The sequence below is a fragment of the Trichogramma pretiosum genome, unplaced genomic scaffold, assembly GCF_000599845.2.
Source record: "Trichogramma pretiosum strain Unisexual culture from Peru unplaced genomic scaffold, Tpre_2.0 scaffold12, whole genome shotgun sequence".
Lineage (NCBI taxonomy): Eukaryota > Metazoa > Arthropoda > Insecta > Hymenoptera > Trichogrammatidae > Trichogramma > Trichogramma pretiosum.
Window position 1 is genome coordinate 1,573,184 of NW_019641690.1, and position 21,659 is coordinate 1,594,842.

At 44.8% G+C, this 21,659-nt stretch overlaps 1 protein-coding gene across 1 annotated transcript in view; it reads left to right on the top strand.

Annotated features, from left to right (window-relative positions):
* Positions 1 to 21,659, top strand: part of LOC106655318 (cadherin-related tumor suppressor) — a 142,250-nt gene that overhangs the window by 95,395 nt on the left and 25,196 nt on the right. Inside the window, exons 2-4 of the mRNA XM_023461832.1 lie at positions 8,858 to 9,114; positions 9,712 to 9,856; positions 17,923 to 18,159. Of these exons, the coding sequence (XP_023317600.1) occupies positions 8,858 to 9,114; positions 9,712 to 9,856; positions 17,923 to 18,159 (639 nt within the window). The remainder of the gene's footprint in view (positions 1 to 8,857; positions 9,115 to 9,711; positions 9,857 to 17,922; positions 18,160 to 21,659) is intronic.

Sequence of the window (21,659 nt, forward strand, 5' to 3'; positions counted from 1 at the left end):
TTATTAATTACGCGGCGCGCGTGCGTGCGTGTATTCCGATACGTGTAAATATACGACTATACTAAAATTCGAGTGGAGAAGAATTTCGTCGAGATCCGTCCCGAAAAATATATATACGGTCTAGCCGAACCCGTCCGCGTCGTTCGTATCCCGCGTCGTCGTCGCGTTGCTGTGTGACGATCTCTCTCTCGACTCGCACACTGCGCTGGGTGCGCGCAGACACAGCACGCATGACTTGGCGATTCGTAAAAATAAAATTGACAAAAAAAAAAAGCTGAGAGAGAGAATGAAACCTTCGGTCTCTAACGATCGACGCGAATCGCTAAGGTATCGGTGCGCGCTTATATACTCTCGCTCGCATACACATATACTACGCATGAGATGACGTTATAATATATCATAAAAGTGCAGCGCGCGCGATCCTGGCGGTATCCGAGATGAACGCGAAGAGAAAAAAAAACGAGATAAAGAGAATATATCGGTAAGGGAAAGCTGCGCAGCTCAGCAGCAGCCATTCGCCTTCGGAACCATAACCGCGAGAGAAAAAAAGTGACATTTCGGTCTCGGTGGGGCTTCCTGTATGCGCTTCTCATCTATATATAGGATATACCTTTGCGCACGCATATTAGCTCTGCACGTGCATAATATACGAGAGCCCAAACGCCGGCCGGTATCTCTCTCTCTCTCTCTCTTTCTCTCTCTCTCTTTCGCCGAGGAACATAATAAGGGTAATCGATATTTATATTCTGTTGAGCACGCATCGTGATGAGCGAGAGCACCGCGAGTTAAGTAAGGAATATACCTCACATATATACAATGTATATTCATGCGCGCGCATGCAAAAATAAGTTGAAAACGAGCAAAGAAAGACGCATCGATGCGGCTTTTGTTTTGCGTACATATAGTGCATAATACAGCATCGCAAGCACATCTATAAGAAAACCCAATCGTATCGAATGTACAATAATCAGCTACAGCAGCGAACGGGTTAATTTTCCTCCCGGCATGCGCGTGTGCACACATTTCTCGTATGTATAGATCGTTACGCGCATGCCACTTATAAATTTAAATTTAAGGTCTCAATTTCCCCGCGTCTGATTTTCGCGACGCTTTGGGTGAAAAAAATGCTAACGTTTCTATTTGCGCACAGGGACACGCGCGAGATACACATATATCTAGCTGCATAAATATTTTATTGTACATATTTTACGCGCGTATAATATATATATCGCGCCTTGGTCGGGCTCCGAGTGATTATAAAGCGTGGCCCACTTCCTGGTGGCGCGCGACTGTCACATTCCCAATCTCTATCGTAGCTGCGCAAAGTCGCGTTCCTTCTTCTCGTCTGTACATACATACATACGTTACACGCAACAAGCTAATCACCCACACAGACGCGTACACGTTACACACATATAATATACCAGTATTATAATATTACAGTTTAATGCGCTTTCGATAAAATGTGTTATACGCATGGCGCGTATATATGGCCGATTCTCTGTGAAATCGAATGGCCAAAAAAAATTTTTTTCTGCAAATATGAAAAACTTGCTGTTCCCGATGTCAGAAATGTCCCCAAATTTTATTAGAATTTTTGGGACCATCTATCACTCTTTTTCAGGGGCCCCAAGTTGGCCATTTTAGGGTTTTTTTGAAATTCATGAAAAATCACAAATATTAAAATAATTCCTGGATTAAAGTAGAATGATTCAAAAGTAAAAGTGCCCAGCAACTTTTTTGTTGGAAATTGTCCAAATTTTCAGAAAAAAATATGCCAAAGTGATTGGAGCCACCTAAATACCTACTAGTGGGAAAACATAAAAAAAAAACACAAAACAAGAAATCTACTCGAGTTCGAACCGGACTTCCATTTCCTAAACTATGTAAAAAGCTTCCCAAAGATGTCAACTAATGCCTGATAAAGTTTCGTAATGGGTCTTAAAGTTTAACTCAATGTAGACAACAATGTGGGGTGAAAAACGTGCAAAAAAGGCCTGAAAATGGCTGTTTTTGGTGATTTTAGGCATTTTGGGCCTATTTTTTACCTTTTTTGCACGTTTTTCACCCCACATTGTTGTCTACATTGAGTTAAACTTTAAGACCCATTACGAAACTTTATCAGGCATTAGTTGACATCTTTGGGAAGCTTTTTACATAGTTTAGGAAATGAAAGTCCGGTTCGAACTCGAGTAGATTTCTTGTTTTATGTTTTTTTTGTATGCTTTCCCACTATGATCTCTTTAGGTGGCTCCAATCACTTTGGCATATTTTTTTTCTGAAAATTTGGACAATTTCCAACAAAAAAGTTGCTGGGCACTTTTACTTTTGAATCATTCTACTTTAATCCAGGAATTATTTGAATATTTGTGATTTTTCATGAATTTCAAAAAAATCCTAAAATGGCCAACTTCGGGCCCCTGAAAAAGAGTGATAGATGGTCCCAAAAATTCTAATAAAATTTGGGGACATTTCTGACATCGGGAACAGCAAGTTTTTCATATTTGCAGAAAAAAAATTTTTTTGGCCATTCGATTTCACAGAGAATCGGCCATATATAAAGCGCCCCGAAAAAAAGCTCGAAATCGTGTGTAGTGTCTGCGCAGTCACGACTCTCGCTCTCGAATTGTACAGCACATATATACACGCGTACACACTTACACACGTACACAAACACATGCATGATAATCCGGTTATATCTCGTCTCTCAGTTAACCGAGCAATGTGCAGCAGCAGCATGTATGCATGTACGGTACAGTACACACACACACACACACAATGCAGAATAGCAACAGCAGCGACTCTCTCCAAGTTTATTGTTGTCGCACATGCACAGACATATACTCACAACACACACGATATAGAAGCTTAAGAATTTGTCATCGCCTCGCCAACTCTTATAATATAATAAATATTCTCGCTTTTTTTTTTTCTATCGCCCGGGTACGTTCGTGAAAAATATATACTACCAACTTTCACTCAAGATCAATAAATCGTTGCGAGCTCTCCGGGTGCAGCGGTGGAAACAATGCGACTTATAAATAAAAGGATACACTTTTTATTTCGTTCATATTTATAATATGCACGATGATGTATAGTCGGTTGTGCAATAATCCAATGCAGTGAAAATGTGTGTACGAGTGTCACTTATATTGAATCGCAGTGAAGCGAAAAATAAATAAACGCGAAAGCTCGAGCGCGCGGGAGGGATCAAAAACGGCGCTCCAGACAGAAAGAAGACGCGATAAGAGTGACGTAAAACCGCAGAAAGAGAGAGCGAAAGCGTAAAGGGCCTTTTTTCGGACGAGTTAACGAATAATATGCAATAAATAGTATGACATGTATTCACTTTACGCCTGCCTTGACGAATTTCTACAATTTGCCGCGGTCATGCGCAGTCGCGCGTGATAAATGAAATGAAAAAAAAAATTAAGGGAAAAAAAGAACGAACAAAACGTCCCAAAATGTTAAAACGTCTTGACTGGCTCGAGATCAATTCGAAGCATCGATCGATCCACGATCGCGTATCGAGTTACGCATAATATGCGGAGCAGAGCGATTTGCATCCGTATTATACCTAGAAAGTATCAGTTCGTATAGCAATATCAATCTCTCGGACGTCACGTTGCACTTTGATTTTCACCCCTGCGTCGATCGTTCCTAGAAAAAAAATATTCTCGGTCGGCTGCGGGGACTACACGTTACAGGCATATGCGTCGAAGCGTAAGATAATTGCGATATCGTACCCGTCGCATATATCTATTATACAACATATTGATATTTATGTTATCGAGAGTGCATGGAATTTAAGCAATCCATTATAAACCGATTGACGCGTGTATGCAGTCCGAAAATAACTACAATTGATACCGCGCAGTCGTTAATAATAATTCCGTGCAAATATCTCGGTGAGACTTGGCTGTTTTTTTTTATCTAGTCCAAAAGTCTTTTATTAAACGAGCCTCTCGTGCGCGATATACATGATAATTTTCTCTTGCCTAGACACCACAAGGAAAGAGAGAGAGACAGCGAGAGAACGCATAGATTTGGTTTCTAATAAATAGTAGTACTCGAATGCGCTGCGTATATATTTATTCTACGAACCATTTGGCTGAAAAATTCAACTCTTAAAAGATATATAATTATGCCTGTGCTGCAGAAACAGACGAGTGTGTATGTGTGTGTATGTGTGTAAATATATGAAGTAAATGCCTCTCGATATACGAATATATATATATCGCGTGTATATAGCTATTAGGTTACCCTAAAATTAATCGAATTAGCTAAAACAGCCATTCCAAAGTGACACCCCGCACTTAAGGCTTTATCCCTCCGCGCCATGTACTATATACCTCTCGCTCTCTCTCTTTCCGAATCTCTGCACCGGGCCCTGTTATATATAGGGCACTTATCGATCAAAAACTGCCCTGTGTGTGTATATATGTATGCTGCATGCACTCACGACGTTGCACGTTATTTCGTGCGTCTGTCCATCTCTTCCTTTGCGTTGTACATCCCCTTTCCTTACCAAGAGCAAGTGAGAGAGAGAGCCTCGATAAGCGATAAATTTCGACGCATCTATCGTAAAATTTAGCGGTGGTGGCGGAAGAGAGGCCAATACACAACGTATGATCGGTCGATTGGTCTGTGTGTGTGTATATATATATTCTACATATACAAGAGCCTAACTGTTGCTTCACAGGCACATGGCAGGCCGAGCGCGCGGCTTCTCAACAGAGATCACGACATGAGCCGCGAGCGAGCATCGCAGCAGCAGCCTAAGACTCGATTCGCGCAGGATGAACGTTACAAGCGAAGAGAAGAGAGAGAGAAGGAAAGAAAAAAAAGGGTATATAAATGTTAAGGAACCTCGCGGCGTATATTGGGGGACTTAAAATAGGGGCTGGGGGAGGGAGGAAAGGAGAGGATCACAGCGGCAGCAGCAGCTTATGGGTTTGCCCATAGCGTCTATATATGTATGAACCGGGCATCATGAACGGCAGCATAAGACCTGCTCCAAGTGCTCGTGGCTGTCTCTCTTTCTCTCTCGCTCGAGCGATGCTATCTCGGTGCAAGTCTCGCGAGCCCGCGGTTGGGGATCTCAAGCAGCAGCAGCAACATCAGCACGAGGGAGCCCAGCGGGGCTTTTCTTTGGGTCATATATGCCTGTGTGTGTGTGTGTGTGTGTGTGTGTGTGCATGTGTGCACCTTTAAATACTCGATCCAAGGCGCGCGCGCTCGCAGGAATCGAGCATCGCCGAGAATCTCGACGTGTTTGAGCCCCGAGTTTCTTCTCTCTTCACTTCTGTATGGATTTATATCCATCTCTCTCTCTCGCGAGATGTATTTATATAATATATACGTATATGTGCTTTATAATATAACGTACGTATGCACAAAGCGGCGTCGTTTGTTATATTAATGTACGCGCGCGCGCGAGAGATGTAATTCCGCACAGTGCGCAGCGACGGCACACGCACGCCATCCTAATTGAATCGGGGGGCCCTTTCGGACATTTTTTTGAAGATAATTTTTTGAAACGTGCACGTAACGCCACGACGCGACCCCCTTCGCCTCCTCGGTTCTTCGCACGCGTAACATCGAAACATCTTGGAATGTATCGTGTACTCTTTTTTATATGATATAACGTAAACGCGATGTCTCGTATATAAAAATAGAGCGAATAAAAAGAGAATCGAATCTACATAGACAAGAGAGGAAGAGCAGCAGCAGAAGTAACAAAAAAAAGAGCGGCGCTCCGAAAAATTCCACGAATCAATATAAATCATTAAGAAATTCTCAAGCTATGTGTATGTATGGGGCCTCTATCCACTATATATAATGCGCGTGAATATCGAAACGATGATGAGTCGGCGGTATGGGGGGCTATATGCGTATATACATGCCTCGTTCGCGAGACTCGCCAAAGTCCAACGGGAATTATGCACTTTTTGGCCCCGGCTTGTATATAGAAGCGAGTTTGTGCTCTTCTGGCTTATACGTATATAGAATATATATAGACTCTCTCGAGGCAGCCACCTATAAACATAGAGAGTCTCCCTGATACCGAAAAACCGGCCTGTATACACGTATACGAGAATCGCGTGCGTATGTGCCTCGAGAGCAGAACAAAACTAAAAAAGACAGAGAGAGAAGAGGAGGAAAAATAACAGCACGATAGAAGGCCTAAAAGCACATTATTTAGGTGAGATCACCCAGCGATTACTCGCCATATTTCTTTTGGCTTCGTTCCTCTTCCTTCCTATCAAAGACGAGCGTTATATCTCCCGCAGCTCTCTGCGGAGTTCCATGCAAACTCGAGCTTCAATATGTATATGCGTGTGTGGTGCCACTGTGAGCGCGTGGGTGCAGTAGAACTCTAAACTCGCGCGCTCACCCAGGTGCAAATTACTTTTTTTTCGCTTTTTATCGTGGAAATTTCCTTCATCTTTGCATCTCGATCGTATCCTATACGAATGTTCGATCAAATATTTTAGAAAAACTGAAAATTCATACATACCTATATTATACGTGACGCACGACGATCTCGACGCGTTTTATTTTTTTAATGCATCGTGGAAACTTACACGCATGCGAATTCGTCGACCTCTTGAGAAAAAATGCTGAATTTTATGCTTTTTTTATGCTCTCGTACTCGCGCGATAGCTGCGTGCAATAAGCGCGCGCGGCCCAGGATCGCTCGCGCGTTGACAAACGAGAATGAATCGATTTCGCGCGCGCGGCTCTCTGCGCCGCCTGGACATTAGGACAGAAAAACAGCAAATTTTACGACAATATAACGCTCTCGAACATACACGTATACACAAATACATTTGAGAAATTTTTATTGCTTCACGATTTACACTCTAATTATCCTGTGCTGCGTGGACTGCGAGAGAGAGAGACAGAGAAAGAATCTTATCCCGCGCGAGCGCGTGAGTGTTTTTCGACTATAAAAAAAAGGAAACGAAGAGCCAAAAAAAAAAAAAACGGCGTGACGACGATTCCGAAATTGTGCGTGCAGTGTGCACAAGTGCACCTCGCGCAGGTCTCCACGACGACGACGACGACTTGCTCTGCAAGCAGAGCGAGCGATATCACGAAGAAACGGGAAAATGCTTATTGCATGTATGTATACGCAACGATTGTACCGTTAATAATCTTCGAAAACTGCTGATGATACAAGACTATAAAACATTTAACGATCTCGTGTCTCTCTCTCTTTCTGTTTCTCTTACTCTCGCACACACACGTCTTTCGCGCCGCGCCGATTCCTCCCCCCGCGCGCTGGTATATAGGCCCGTATCGCATCAAGCACAGACGCCACCATGCAAGCACACGGATCGCGCGCGCGAAAGAGAGAATTCACGCTGTGGGGCTTTTCATCTGCATACGAGTGATTATATAAAATAATATATATACGAGAAACGAGAGAACGAGAGACAATCGGATCTATAAAAAAATAGTTTATAAGGCATATTATATAGAGGATCGGCGCGCGCTTATAACAGTCCGCGTGAGCAAATATTATTTTAATATTATATTTTAGAAATGCGCTTCCCTTGTTTTTTTGCTTTGGCCGTTTTTATATTTACGACAAGTGTGGCATGTTAACGAGCCCCCCGTCTCTTCTTGATCGCGCGTTTGAAATCGTAGGCTGCAGGATCGGGATGCCGCGCGGCGCTCGATATGTGCGCGCTGCAGCCGCGAAATTGAAATATTCAAACGATCTCGGATCTCTCTCTGACTCGTTGGCGTATAATATACACGAGTATGCATAATAAAATACGAGCGTTAATGCGCGCGATTTCTCAAAAAACCGAGAGAGAGAGAGAGAGAGAGAGAGAACGCCTAAATAGAATAATTGCGCTGGTCGTTAATATCGGTAATTTGCTTCAATTAAATTTTATCGGCTCTCCGAAAATAATAATAATAAAAAAAAAGGAGACGAAGCGGTGCAAATTGTATATGCGCTGCTTTCATCGAGTCCAATTCGTAAGCGTATATAAATATATGCGCGATGCTTCGAGGCTCTCTGCGGTCTCTTCTCTTTTTCATATAATACATAATATGGCGCTTCGGAGCTCTCTCTGTCTGTCTCTCTCTCAGCACGTCATTGATGTCTCTGGTGCATAATATACATAGGCCGAGTTTTTTCACACCGCGACGACGACGACCGATCGAACTGCTGTCGCTGCGCCCTGCGGTTTATTTAACGACAAACGAGAGAGAAAGAAAGAAAAAATTTTAACAGACGCGGAGACGCGAATTAGCAATCGTAAAATTAAAACGTACTAAATAAGACTTCGATCTAATGAAGAGTCGGGGTAGAAGGAGAAGAATAATGATGAAAAAAGAAAGCACCGATTCAGTCCAATCGGTAGGTTTTTGTGAGACGTACGCGCACCACTTAGCGAACGATCGCTGTGCATAATTTTCATAATACGTTTTTATGCACTCCGCTGCAGCGTCGCTAATACGCGAAAAAGAATATAAGTCAAAGAATGGTCTAAAGTACCATTACAAAAGTGAGCACTTTCAAGCTGGATCGGAGAAAATTATACGTTTGCTTTATTAAAAAAAACTGATGATAAAATATTATCACCTTATCTCTTGAACGTATTGCTCTGTGCAAACTTCTTTAACTTATCTAGAATAGCAAAAATGATACAAATACAAAAGATACCTATGTTATATTGCTGTTGTATCCAGTATATATGTAGTATTCAAGTATATTTTTACAAATTGCGGGTTCACAATGCTCCATCTGTTGATGGGTTCATAAAGCTCATGCTACTAAAAGGACAATGCTTTTTATACCAATAATTAACAGTGTCGTTCGTTATTTGTTGCGCAGGTGCGAGTCAACGTGCTGGACAAGAACGACGTGGCGCCCAGCTGGTCGTCCGGCGGCCCGTGGAGGTACGAGGTCTCGGAGGAGGCGCCGCCCGGCACTCTGATAGCCCAGCTGCGGGCCGAGGACCCGGACAGCATCGGCAGCGTCAAGTACAGCATAGTCGAGCCACCGCCCGCGGCCAACGGCAACAACAACGGAGGCAGCGGCGGCGATAGTCAAGACAATCTCCTCCTCGAAGTCGGCAGCAGCAGCAGCAGGTAAGAGAGCAGTTTGATCGTTACTTCTTATACGCAGCCCAGTTTACTCGCGATGTATTTAGCAACAAAAGTTTATAACGTGTATAGCTCCGAGAGTCTTTGTGCGCGCGCGTACGTATGCATATTACTTGACGTACATATACCGATCGGCTTGCCTTGGCAGATTATACGAGAGAGAAAGCTCGAGGAAGAAGTAGAAGCGGCAAGGATAAGAAAAAAAAACTCGCGCGCATGTATACGTGAAATGTGCCACCCGCAATAGCAGAATCAATTATCCTAGATCCCTTCAGCGGCAATTACTCTGTCACGCGCGTATTCTTATTTACCTGCCTGCATGCATACATACCGTATAGCGAGCAACTTCCTGTTCTCATCACTCAGCCGAGAGTTGCTGCCGCTGTACACTTTATAAAATATAAATATGATACGCACAAAGCTGGGCTCGGCTTCTTCTCTCTTTCTCTTTCTCTCAGCGATCATCGCCCATGGGGGCAGCTCATATGATCGAAGGAAAAAAGAATGGAGAGAAATAGAGTAAAAATTATATCATAAAGAACTATTAATAAGATTCGTTCTATTGCCGCTTGTGTTGTACAGATCGTCGAGTCCGTTCAAGCTGGACGCCGGCACGGGTCAGCTGCGACTGGTCGAGGCGCTGGACCGCGAGGCCAAGGATACCTACGTCCTCAGGGTGAGGGCCGACGACGGGCTACAGCACAGCGACTGCCAGCTCACCATACTCGTGAGTCTAATTCTCTTCTTATTATAAATATATTCCTATGCCCCCTATTCATTTATGATATATCGCGTATGGACACTTGTGTTACACGTGTGCATCGTGATCAGGCTCTGCTCCGCGTCGTCCTCGCAATAGAGTATACGTACACGTATAGATAATTAATATACGCGGTCGATATACGTATGTATGTATGTACGACTCGTGTATACTCGTTAAGACGCGTACACATGATTTGTGCGACTTTGATTATCTCTCTCTCTTTCCTCTGCTGCTCTTATGTATATTTTAAATGTATATAAGCTCTGCGAGAGACAGAGAGAACAAGTCTTAAAAATTGATTATTGTCTACCACTCGCGCTGGTACTAAATGATCCGAGCGAGCTTCGTGCTCGTTGTTGTTGTTGTTGCTGCTCGGCGGTGCGTACTATATACATATAATAATGATTCATTGCCCGGGACCCTCTTCGCTGCTGCTGCTGCTGCAGTTGTGGAGGACCGCATCGCCGGGATCGGCTTGTCAATTTACAGTTAAAGCTATTAGGAGGCACGCCGTTTTCATTTGTTTTTTTCTTTTTTTTTCCTTGGATCAATGACAGATAGTAACAATGCGCGTACGCGCCGTAACGAATTAAAATAATTATACCGCGAAAAAGTCGGCTGCGTGGGATACTCAACGTCGTATAATTGTCACTGATCGCCTCGTTCTTCGGATCCTCGTGTTTGCGCGAACATTAATTTTGATTAAATATATTGTGCGCGATTCGCCTCGGTTATAATACATTCGACGTACATGATACAAAACCATGCATATAACGAGCTGTGTTTACGCTGCGCCGCGGCAAAGCTCCGCGATCCACGCGTGATAAATAAATGTAACGTGGGTTCCGTATACGCGATGATAATAATAAAAATAATGACGTATCGATCCGCGATCGCACGCCGCGACCCATGCGCTCGGCTGACCTCTTCGCGCGCATGCTGTACCGCGACTTTGCTGTGTAGCGTTACAGTTGCTCGCGAAGCTCTCTGACGATATCCGCGGACGGATCGATCGGCTTTGCAGCAGCAGCAGCTCTTTTATGTGCTCTGGAACATCTGGTGCTCTCTCTCGTTTTCCGTTACCGCGAGACTTGCGAGCAACTTCGAATCCTTGGTATATATGCCCTGCGCTGATCTCGTTCGAGAAGGAGACTACGTACAGAAAATATATACCGATATATAGTTCGCGAGATAGTTTGCGAGGTCAACACTCGTACATATATGTACCATCGATTCGTATATATTTCTCTTTCTCTCTCTCTCTCCGCCCAGATTCACCGTTAATTTGGATGTATATGTGTGTGTTCGCGATCGATTTTGCAGTTCTCTCTTTCTCCTTTTCTTTCTCTCTTTCTTTCTCTCTCCCTCTGTTTCTCGCAGATGATAAATAATTACGATACATCTCAATCGAGGCAAGTATAAACGGGAGATAATTCGATGAGTTTAAACGAATTAATGGCCGAGAGTTGTGTTGCGTTGCCGAGTGCGGCTGCTGCTGTTGCTTTACGAGCGAGGCTGCAGCAGCGGCAAAGGGTTTGTGCGCGCCATAAGATGTGCACTGCGCGACTAGTCGATCCATTAATTGTTTCCGAGTAAATGCGCCTCGGCTTAATCGAGCTTCTATACATAAGAACACTTTCCCCCTTTATACGCGCAGCAACCGTCTCTACATATATAATTGCAAGGTCTATATATAATGCGTATTCTAGCGAGGAACTGTATTGAGACATTACGCGTACACGCCAGGTTGATTAAAAAAAAGGTCGCTGATTGAAAGAAAAAAAAAGCGAGAGAGAGAGAGAGCGGAGAAAAAGAAGGAGCTTGTCTTTGCGCAGTGAACACGTCGACTCGCTGCTGCTGTGCGGGCTATCGAATCACTGCGCGCCGAGCGCGTATACTCTTGACGTTTGACATGACGAAAAGTCGCTTCTCTTTCTGGAAAAATGTCATTGGTTAATATGCGTTCAAGGTGCAGCAGCGGCAGTAACAAAATCAGCTTAAAAACAGGATCCTCGTGATCTTTTACTTTTCTTATCATTAGCTTTTACTTTTCTTATCATGAGCTTCGATCGAGACTTCTAATTATTACGCAAAATTATATTCAAAGGACGTGTGTAATGCCAAACTATTTCTTAGCTCGAAGAGCGATGTATTATATATAATTGCGTAATCCCATCTTTCTTTCGTCCAGCGGAGCAGGCAGAGATTTTTTTTCCGGCTCCGATCGGGTGTTTCTTGCGAGCCGATTGAGAGAGACTGAGAAAAGGTGCGCACGGATTTATGTTGTCAACGTTTCGTGCAGGCGGCTTTTGACGCGCGATGCGGCGCAGCGCATTTGCGTCGAGTTTGTTTCTCTCTCTCTCGTTCGCGATTTATTTATATTTACATAGTATGTCGGCAGGAAGAAAAAGAATTTGGACTTTTGGCCTGTCTCGTCTCTCGCTGGAACACTTGAAATTTTGATTTCCGATTCTCTTAACGCGAATTATATATCCTCGCACCTCGTCATCCTCTTTTTCAAAAGCTGCTTTGTATACGGCATACAGACTCGAGACGTTCTTCGTATATTCCGTATTTACATGATATAAGTATGATTTTCGTCCGAGCCGAGCGAATTATACAGCATACGCTCACGTATAGAGACACTCGCTTGATAAAAATATAATGGATTATATTCGACGCACTCATATAACGTGTATAGACGCACATAATCCATCGGAGAATCCGAGGACACTCGCGTGCAAATCGATGATCCTCGTATACGAAATAAAACGAATGTATCCGAGAAAAGAAAAAAAGTCAACAAACGGGGGGTTCGAGCGAAGTGGGGGGGACACTCGCGAGCACGTGTATGTGCCTCGAGAAAACATGCTCACTCGTTCGGTCGCCTATAGATATCTGTGCTGGGCCTCCAGTACTCTGCAGCAGCAGCAGCTACAGCACAAGACTCGTATAGGGCTTAATCGTTTGCAGTCCAGGCCGCAGCCGTTGCACATGGCCATTTTCGTGCATTACCAATCGCATAAATCTCGCTGGGAACAACACTTTATCATACACCGATATTATTTGCTCGTGCGCGCGCGGGAGGGGGACAAAAGAGTCACATGCACACACACACACATGGGAGCACGTGTACTTGCAGACCTGGCTCGGATCGCCTATACATACACATAAACGTTTAATAGCGTCCTCTGCTGTTATATAGATACACGCGCGTGTAAGTAGACTTACGTACGGACAGCTTATGTGTGTGAGCGAGTATCCTCAGCCTCCAAACTCGTAAAAAGGATATGATTTATACGAAGGGGATATCGGTATTGGTGTGCGACGATCGCCATACGTTACATACAATAACGTTTAATATCGGGTACCCGACCTATATCGGTATTATACGCACACCTCGCGGAGAGATCGTCTGCCCGCGCGCACGTATATATACCGATCATCGTGTCTGTGTGCGTGTCGCGCCTCTCGCAGCTCTTATTGTGCGGACTGCCCGCGCTTAACTTATATACACGCTGTATAACGTACCGATCGATAAGTACAGTACTCTTCATCTCTCTCTGTGTCTCGATCGTCGTCGAGCTGCTTAACGAGCTGCGAACGTGGGTGCACCGATAATGTATAACGTTCGATTCGCCGATATGTATACATTATATATTACATCATTTTTATTTGTTTCAAATTTCCAAAGATTTATTGTTGTTAACCACGAGGTAAAACTTATACAAATATCTAATATTTTTGCCACTTGCGGATTTTGAAAACTCCATCTGGCGAACGAACAACGAATCAACACACGCAACACATGTGTACAAAACATATTTAAATAGCGCGCTTTAATTCTCGCGCACGCATAATGTATGAACGAAGAAAGATTGATTGATTTACGACACGATATCACACGCACGGGTACTTTTGCCGCGATTGCATAAATTATACGCAAAAAGTATATAAATACATATATTCGCATTCGCAACTGATTTCAATCTACCCGCGCGCTCGAGTATATGCACACACGCACACACACATACACACGCAGCCGATAGCGGCCGATTCGCGCATACAATACAATAAATCTCCGTGCTGCGTGGACCGAGAATATAATTTAAAAATAATAAAAAAATTTAAAAAAAAACCATTTTTTTATATACACTTATTAAAATTAAATAACAGACGTATATAACAAGACACAACTGCTGAGGCATATTAGCGGCAGAAGCAGCAGCACGTAGCAGGGCGCGCGCGCGCAACTCAACTTGCAGCACTGCGCTGTTGCTGCTGCAGCAGGTAAAAAAGATTATGATGAAATCCGCGCAAAACTAAAACGCGATCGCGAGCTTTTAAAATTCTCCAACTAAAAACGCGCGCCTGTGTGTATATACATGTATATGGTATATACAAGCGAAGAAAGAAAGAGAAAGAGAGAGAGACGGAGAGAGAGAACCTTTAAGACCATAACTCAGTGCAAGAGCCAGCAGCAGCAGCAGCAGCTCACGCAGCGAGTCGTATCGTACCAGCAATGGCAAAAATATAGTCGCCTTATGACGTTTAATGCTTGAAATTCCGCGCCGTTCGTCCCTCGTCTTCTTCTTCGTCTTCTTCTTCGTCTTCTTCGTCGTCGTCGTCTTCTTCTTCGACTTTTTCTGCCTTTTGGAATGCTGCGTTCGGTATATATACCGATCATAGGAGCGCGAGCAGCACACAGCTCTCTCTCTCCCTCTCGCTACGGAATCCTGTGTTAGCTACGGCACAAACGTCGTCTCTTCGTCATCAAAAGAGGAGAGAGAGAGAGAAAGGCAGAAGAACGTTTTTGTAGATATACCCTCCTGCAGCGTGTGTATGTGCGTTGTCTGTGCTTTTGTACTCGAGCCGCTCCTTATGCAGCTCCAGTGGCAGCGAGAGAGAGAGAGAGAGAGAGAGAGAGAGACACGATTTTTTCAATGCTTTTATAACACGCAACAAAGTTCCTATACATGAAATGCGATCGATGCGTTTTTGGGAAAATCCAAATGTCGCGCGTTTTTGATTGCATGGATAACAGGAGCAGAGAAGGAGAGACGGAAGAAAAGAGGGAGAGAGAGAACGCGAGTGTAGGTAATTTACCAAAAACTAAGAGTAATAACGCGAGATTAATTGTGTCGTAAAACAACCGCAAGAGTCGATAGGACGAGTGCATTAAGGCACTGCGCTATCCTGTTCACGAGATGGCATGTTTGAAGTAAAAACCGAGTGAGCGCGATTTAAAAAAAATTTGCCCGTCTAATAATTATCAGAGAGACCGGGGACTCTCGTACATTTTCCCATTTACATGTGTCAACTATTGTCGATCGAATTTTAGTTCGGAATCGACGGCAAGAAAAATTAGAATAACATGTTTACACTTTCTATTATACAGATCGTAATGTATAAGTCAGTGTAGACGTAACTTTACCTCGTGGTTAACAACAAAGGAGGATCACGACGACTGTATCAAGTGATTCTCGTGTCAAGTGGAAATATTACAATTATGTTGGAATCAGATCTTGAAGTTGTCATGGATTATCCCATGGATTATATGCACCAAGAGCTCCTACAAAGATTGGAAAGTATTCGTGTGAATATAAATTGGGAGAACGGAAATGAACGTATCGAATTTCCGAAAAATCTCTGCGACATTTTTCGACCGGAAGAGATTGACTGGCTGCTAATAGAAGAGGCCAAGACCAAGAGCAGCAGCCCCTTTTTCAGAATTCCACTTGACGAAATTTTGATTCGCAGCGGCTACAGGGACGAGCCCGAAGTCGACGAAAACGGCGAGCCCCTGTTGCGTCGCACCACCGCACTGCTCTGGGTGGCTAAACACAAGCTGTCAACCGACAACTGCAAGATCAAGATTCGCAACCTTTTTGCGATATACCACAGGTTCGACGTGAACTACACCGACGACGGCGGATGGACGCATTTCCACGTGGCCTGCGTGCACGGTCTCGACGATATCGTCGAGAAATTTCTCGAGCTTGGACAGGATCCCGATTGTCGGCCTCGAGAAGAAAACGCGAGAACGATCGATCCGCCGCTTCACTTGGCTCTGAAGCACAAACAAAAGAGGATTTTCGAATTACTGTTGAGGAGAGGCGCCAATCCAAATTTGGCCGATGCAGAAGGAATGACTCCTCTGCATATTATTTGCATGAACAGCTGCGACGACCATGACCTAGTGAGGATTTTATTCGAGATCAGCGAGGAACAAAATCAACCGGTGCAGCTCGATGCCAAGGACAAGTTGGGCTGGACGCCTCTGCACTTGGCGCTGAATTTCGGCAACAAGAAGGTGGCAGAGTCGCTGCTGATAAACGGCGCTGACCCAAATGAGGCCAATGCCAAGGGGTTGACGCCTCTGCACGTTATCTGCAACAAAAGTTACGAGAATTACATGGCCATGACCTTTTTCAGGACAATCGGCGTTATCCAGGAGACGGTGAATGTCGATGCCCAGGACGTGCTCGGTGATACACCGTTGCATTTGGCTTCGCGCTGCGGTAATAAGAAGAAGGTCGAAATGCTGCTGAAAAACGGGGCCGATCCCAACTTGACCAATAACGAGGGATCGACACCTCTGCACGTTATTTGCAAGAGATTCGAATGTCACAACGACGATTTGGTGAAGCTATTCTTCAAGATCAACCACGAAAATCGTCGATTCGTGCAGGTCGATGCCGTGGATAATTTGGACCGGACACCGCTGCAATTGGCCGTGGCGAACCTAATCCCGAACGCGATCGATGTCCTCTTGGATAACGGCGTTAATCTGTCCGGCTTCGTCTTCCCAACCGAGGTTTATTTCGGCGAGGCGTTCAAACCAGAGCTCAATGAAACTTCTTTTTGTGATTTTAAATTGAAACTAGCGTCTCGCGCTTTGGCAGTCGTCGAACGACTCCAAGAAAGAGGATACGAGCTGGTCCGGAGCGACGCCGTGACAGTTATGAACTTTTTCGCCAATCACGGCATGTTCAAGAAATTAGCGGATGTCGAAAAATCTTGGTACAACGATGAGAAGTTCGTGAGAGAACTGAAAAACATAACGATAGAAGACAACGATAAGAGTCCATCGCTCTACGATCTGATTCGTTCGAGACGCGAACTCACGTACGCGGACTACTTGAAGTTTGCGCACTCGAAAAAATTGGAGTATCTCAGCGGTGAAAAGCATCGCAAAGCTTGTATCTCGCTATTGTGCGAAACAATGCTGAGGAGATTTTGTCGAAAATGGGCAGCGAGTTCTATGTGGGAGGTGACTCGTTCTAGGATGCCACTCAACTGCCGTGATATCATCGCAAAGTACCTCGAGAACAAAGATTTGTGGCACATTTGCTTGGTGGCTAGAGGCCCGAGATCTTGATGCCTCCCGTACAATTTCTCAACCAAATTTTCGGAATTAACGAAGATTATATAAAAGTTGAGCTTTGATCGTATGTTCGTACAGAAAAAATAATAAGTTTATACTAACTTATAAGCGTAATTTTCATTATTTTATGAAATCATTAACATTGGTTGAAAAATGTTTACATCGCTTGAATAAATAAATTTGAAAAATATTGAATTTTGTTGTGTTCTAATCTAATTTCAGTCATTTTGCGCCCATATTGTCTCTTTCTCGTCCCCTTCCATAATATGACTCGTCTTTCGCGCAGAATCGGAAGCAGCAAAGTCAGCCTTCGGTTCATATGAGAAGCGCCTACGCCCTCCTGTTATCTCATCGTTCCAGTTTTTGCTTCGATCGAATATACAAAAGTACATGAAACGTATAACGCTGCCGTGAAGCAAAGTAGCTGCAGCCCACGTGGTCGCGACCGATGCGATACGATACAATGTATAAATAGCGGCGCATTTTTATTCAGCACGATATAAAATAGAGAAAGAACGAGTGAAACCTTGACCGTGACGCGCGAGCAGAGCTGCTCTGCGATATCGCGAACCCATGAAATTCTGCCCAAACGTGATGCACGAGCTATCTAATAATTTTTTTGTCTCTTTCGCTTTTTACATAGGTACAAGACAGCAACGACAACGCGCCGAACTTCCAAGCCCAGGCCTACTCGTTCGACGTGGCGGAGAACGAGGCGCGCGGCGTCAAGGTCGGCCAGGTGCAGGCCCAGGACGCCGACGGGCCGGGCCCCAACAGCCAGATCACCTACGCCCTCGTCTCGGACTGGGCCAACGACGTGTTCTCGCTGAATCCGAGCACGGGCGTATTCACCCTCACGGCCAGTCTCGATTACGAGCAGGTAATTTATTATTTTTTGTTCGATATATACGTTTCGAGCGGAATACGCGGAAACACTTACACTTCATAAATCGAGGATCGCGACAAAAAATAAGAGAACACGAGCGCGGCGAGCCGACGCTTTATTTGGTCATAACGATTTCCAGATAAACGCGAGATATAAAATATCTTAAACGATCGTCGACCTCGAGCCTATTGATTCGATTACGCGCGTCGGCGGTGGCGGGAATTCCTTCGCGGACCTTTTTTTTTGTTTTCCGTTCGGATCGTGCGCGATCGTCGAGCTGACCTAGATCAACGGCCGGGCGTTTGCAACGTATTTAAAACAATAAGGATACGTGCGTTAACGTTTACGTATACGTACGCATTACACGTACAGATCGGAAATTCGGCGATATTTTAACACGCGCACGCCGCTTTTTAACAAACGGCCATTAAGCTAACGGTCGCGTGTCTCGCGCTTTAACACGCGTGGGGCAAAAAGTCTCGGGCTCTGAAATTTTGCGCTTTTAAACCGATCGTAACGCGCGCGTCCTCGAGCCGAGCTGAGAATCGGCCCATATAAGCTGCCCCCACGAATCGCGCCCGGCTATATAATAATACACGCGCGGAGCTCGCGCACGGCCCGGGCGGAAAAAGAATCGACACGTCCGACTGCAGCAGCAGCAGCAACAGCAGCTGTGTAATACGCTTTTATATTGTGCATTGTGTTTCGGACGCGCGAGCCAACGCCGAGTCGCGAGGTGAACGCCAGGAGCTCAGAGAAAAAACGAATGCAAAAACAACAACTCGAGAGAAAGAAACGCCAAAAAAAGAGTCAACTTAGCGGTAAACTTACGTTTCTATTTTGCAAATGCGATTGTATTCGCGAACAGTGATCGAGAAACACGCGCGCGCGCCACTGAGAAACAGAGACAGAATTTTCGTGGCAAACGAGGGGAATCCGTTTCGAGCCCGATCCTTCTTCTTTTTTTTCTTGGTTTCTCGTCTCTTTTTTTGTTTGTACTCTTTGTAAACTTGGCTTCCGAGGAGCCGAGAGAGTCCGAGCCTGAAAAATGCGAAACTCTTGGCGCCGTTTCACGCGAAAAGCATCGAGGTAGCCAAAGAGCAAAGACGACGACGATTACTATGGCATATACGCAAAAATGTGTCATATTCGCCGGATCGTTAAAGTCAAATTTTTCTAATGCGTCGGTTCGCTTGTTATGTCGTACATACTTGTCGTGTTCTCAAACTCGAACACGTATATATATAATTCCGATCGTCCATCCGTCTATATGTACCCGCGCGTGTGACAAGGTAAAAAGGCTTTTTAGCCTCGGCGTAAAAACGATCGTTAATAAATTCGCGAAATATCTGCACAACACAGCAGCAGCAGCAGCAGCAGCAGCTCTCGGGGGTACATATACGCACACACATGCGTGTGGTGAAGAACACGCAACAACCCGACGCGGTGCAGCGGCGCTTCTGCATACAACATATATACCGATTTATAAATGTGTGTGTGTGCTGTATATATATAGAGAGATCTGGCGGAGACTCGGTTGATTGCGCACTACTACTCGCTACACGCGAGAAAAAGTGCCGCGCCGAATTTTTTCGCGACCGTATATAGCAGCGTAGGACGAGAAAAGAAAGATGCGCGCCCGCAAGGATGAACGGGGGAGGCCGAGGGAAAGGAGAGAAAGAAAAGGATTTATGGTTTAATTAAGCTCCCGCGAGCGCGTGGGTATATACCGGTCACATATACGCACGCTGCGCACACGATGAAAAAAAGAGAGAGAGAGAAAGATACAGCCAAAAACATGAATTTCTGCGTTTCTTCGCCGTGTATAGCTGCACATAACGAGGTGGAGATATTCCCTTCATCCTCTCCACCTCCTCGTCGTCGTCGTCTCTCCCTTCTGGTTGCTGTTTTTTTTCATTCCATATTTCGCGGCTCAACACGGGGAGAGATTCGTGCAGCAGCAGCAGCAGCAGCTTGATGTCGGACAGGATGAGGAACAAGGGCTTTTAGCGAAATTGATATTTATTGCCGCGCGCCGCGAGCCCTCGGAGCAGCAGCAGCAGCAGAGCATCAGCCTCGCACCGCGCGAGAAACCAAGCTCTCTCTCTCTCGTCGTCGTCTGCGGGATTGATTGTTCTCGGTAATCGTTTTCAATCCCGAAAAAACGACACCACTACGCGACGACCCTTACTCGCGTCTCGTTATGACTATAAAACTTTTGCGTGCGCGACGACGCGAAAGAAGCGAGATGAATTTATGATGACACGCCGAAATAATGGATATTATATGCACCTGTGTTCTCGCGTGCGTGCTCGCCTCGTCTTCTTTTTCGTATAAAAATGTTTATGTTTGCCTCGCGTTTATATATGATATGATATATACGAACGCGATTCGAGTTTTATACGCGAAGCTTAATATATAGAAACGGTAGTAACGATCTTCTCTCGAGTGATCGTGAACAGCCAAAAATTCTCGAATCGAATGAACTGCTGCTGCTGCTGCACAATATAAATTCGAAGCGCAGGTGTGTTCAAACATAACTCTCGCGTCTGGTTTTTATTTATTTATTTCATTTTGTTTTATTTTATTTTATTTTATTATTATTACACTAAATCGTTGCAACCTGTCGTGTCGTGCGATCGCATCGTCTCGGGCAACAACAATCATTGCAACAGCAACAGCAGCAGCGACCCCGATAGAACCTCTAATCAAGCGTTCCGGCCTTTAAGAATTATATACGTCGGTATATATCGGCATGAAATCGGCGTCGGTGCACAGAAAGCCCAAGCGTGTCTGTCTGTCTCTCTCTCTCTCGCTTACTCTTTTATACTGATGCGATAATTACGAGCGCTGAAAAAAAATTGCGCCTGTGTGTAGCCCACGACGCGAAACAACGAAAAGCCGAAAGTGAACGACCCGATAAGAGCTCTAGGCCCTCGAGCCATTGATGCCTCGGCTGTGCGCAGTTGTTCTCTCTCTCGCTCTTCCTTGCTTTAAACGTTGATTATTATTCCACCGGAGAAACGCGAGAGAGGAGTTCGTTGAAGAAATTCATTCTCTTTCCTCTCTTTCATATTCGCGTGTAATTTTACTTCAAAAACATTGTTCGCAACAGCCGAAATATGACGTACGTACGTGTGTGTGGCTGTATCCGTGTATGCTATACACAATATGCGATACAAGCTGTATAGCCCTTGTCCCTCTCGTGCAACAAAAGAGACAAATGTCGGTCGCGCGCCGCCACCGTTGTGGACGCGAAGGGAAAGACAGAAGGGAAAGAGCGACTTGCCAAATTGGCAAAATCGAATCTCCTGTATGCTGCACACACACACAGGACCTGCGGATGAGAGCAGAGCAGAGAGAGGACCTTTCGTTCCACGCGCGTGCTATCTTCTCTGTTTCTTTCTCGTCTCTCTTTCTTGGGATTCTCATTGGACGAGGAGTCGTCATTCATCCGCGCATACATACACACACATGCATATACAACCGATGCA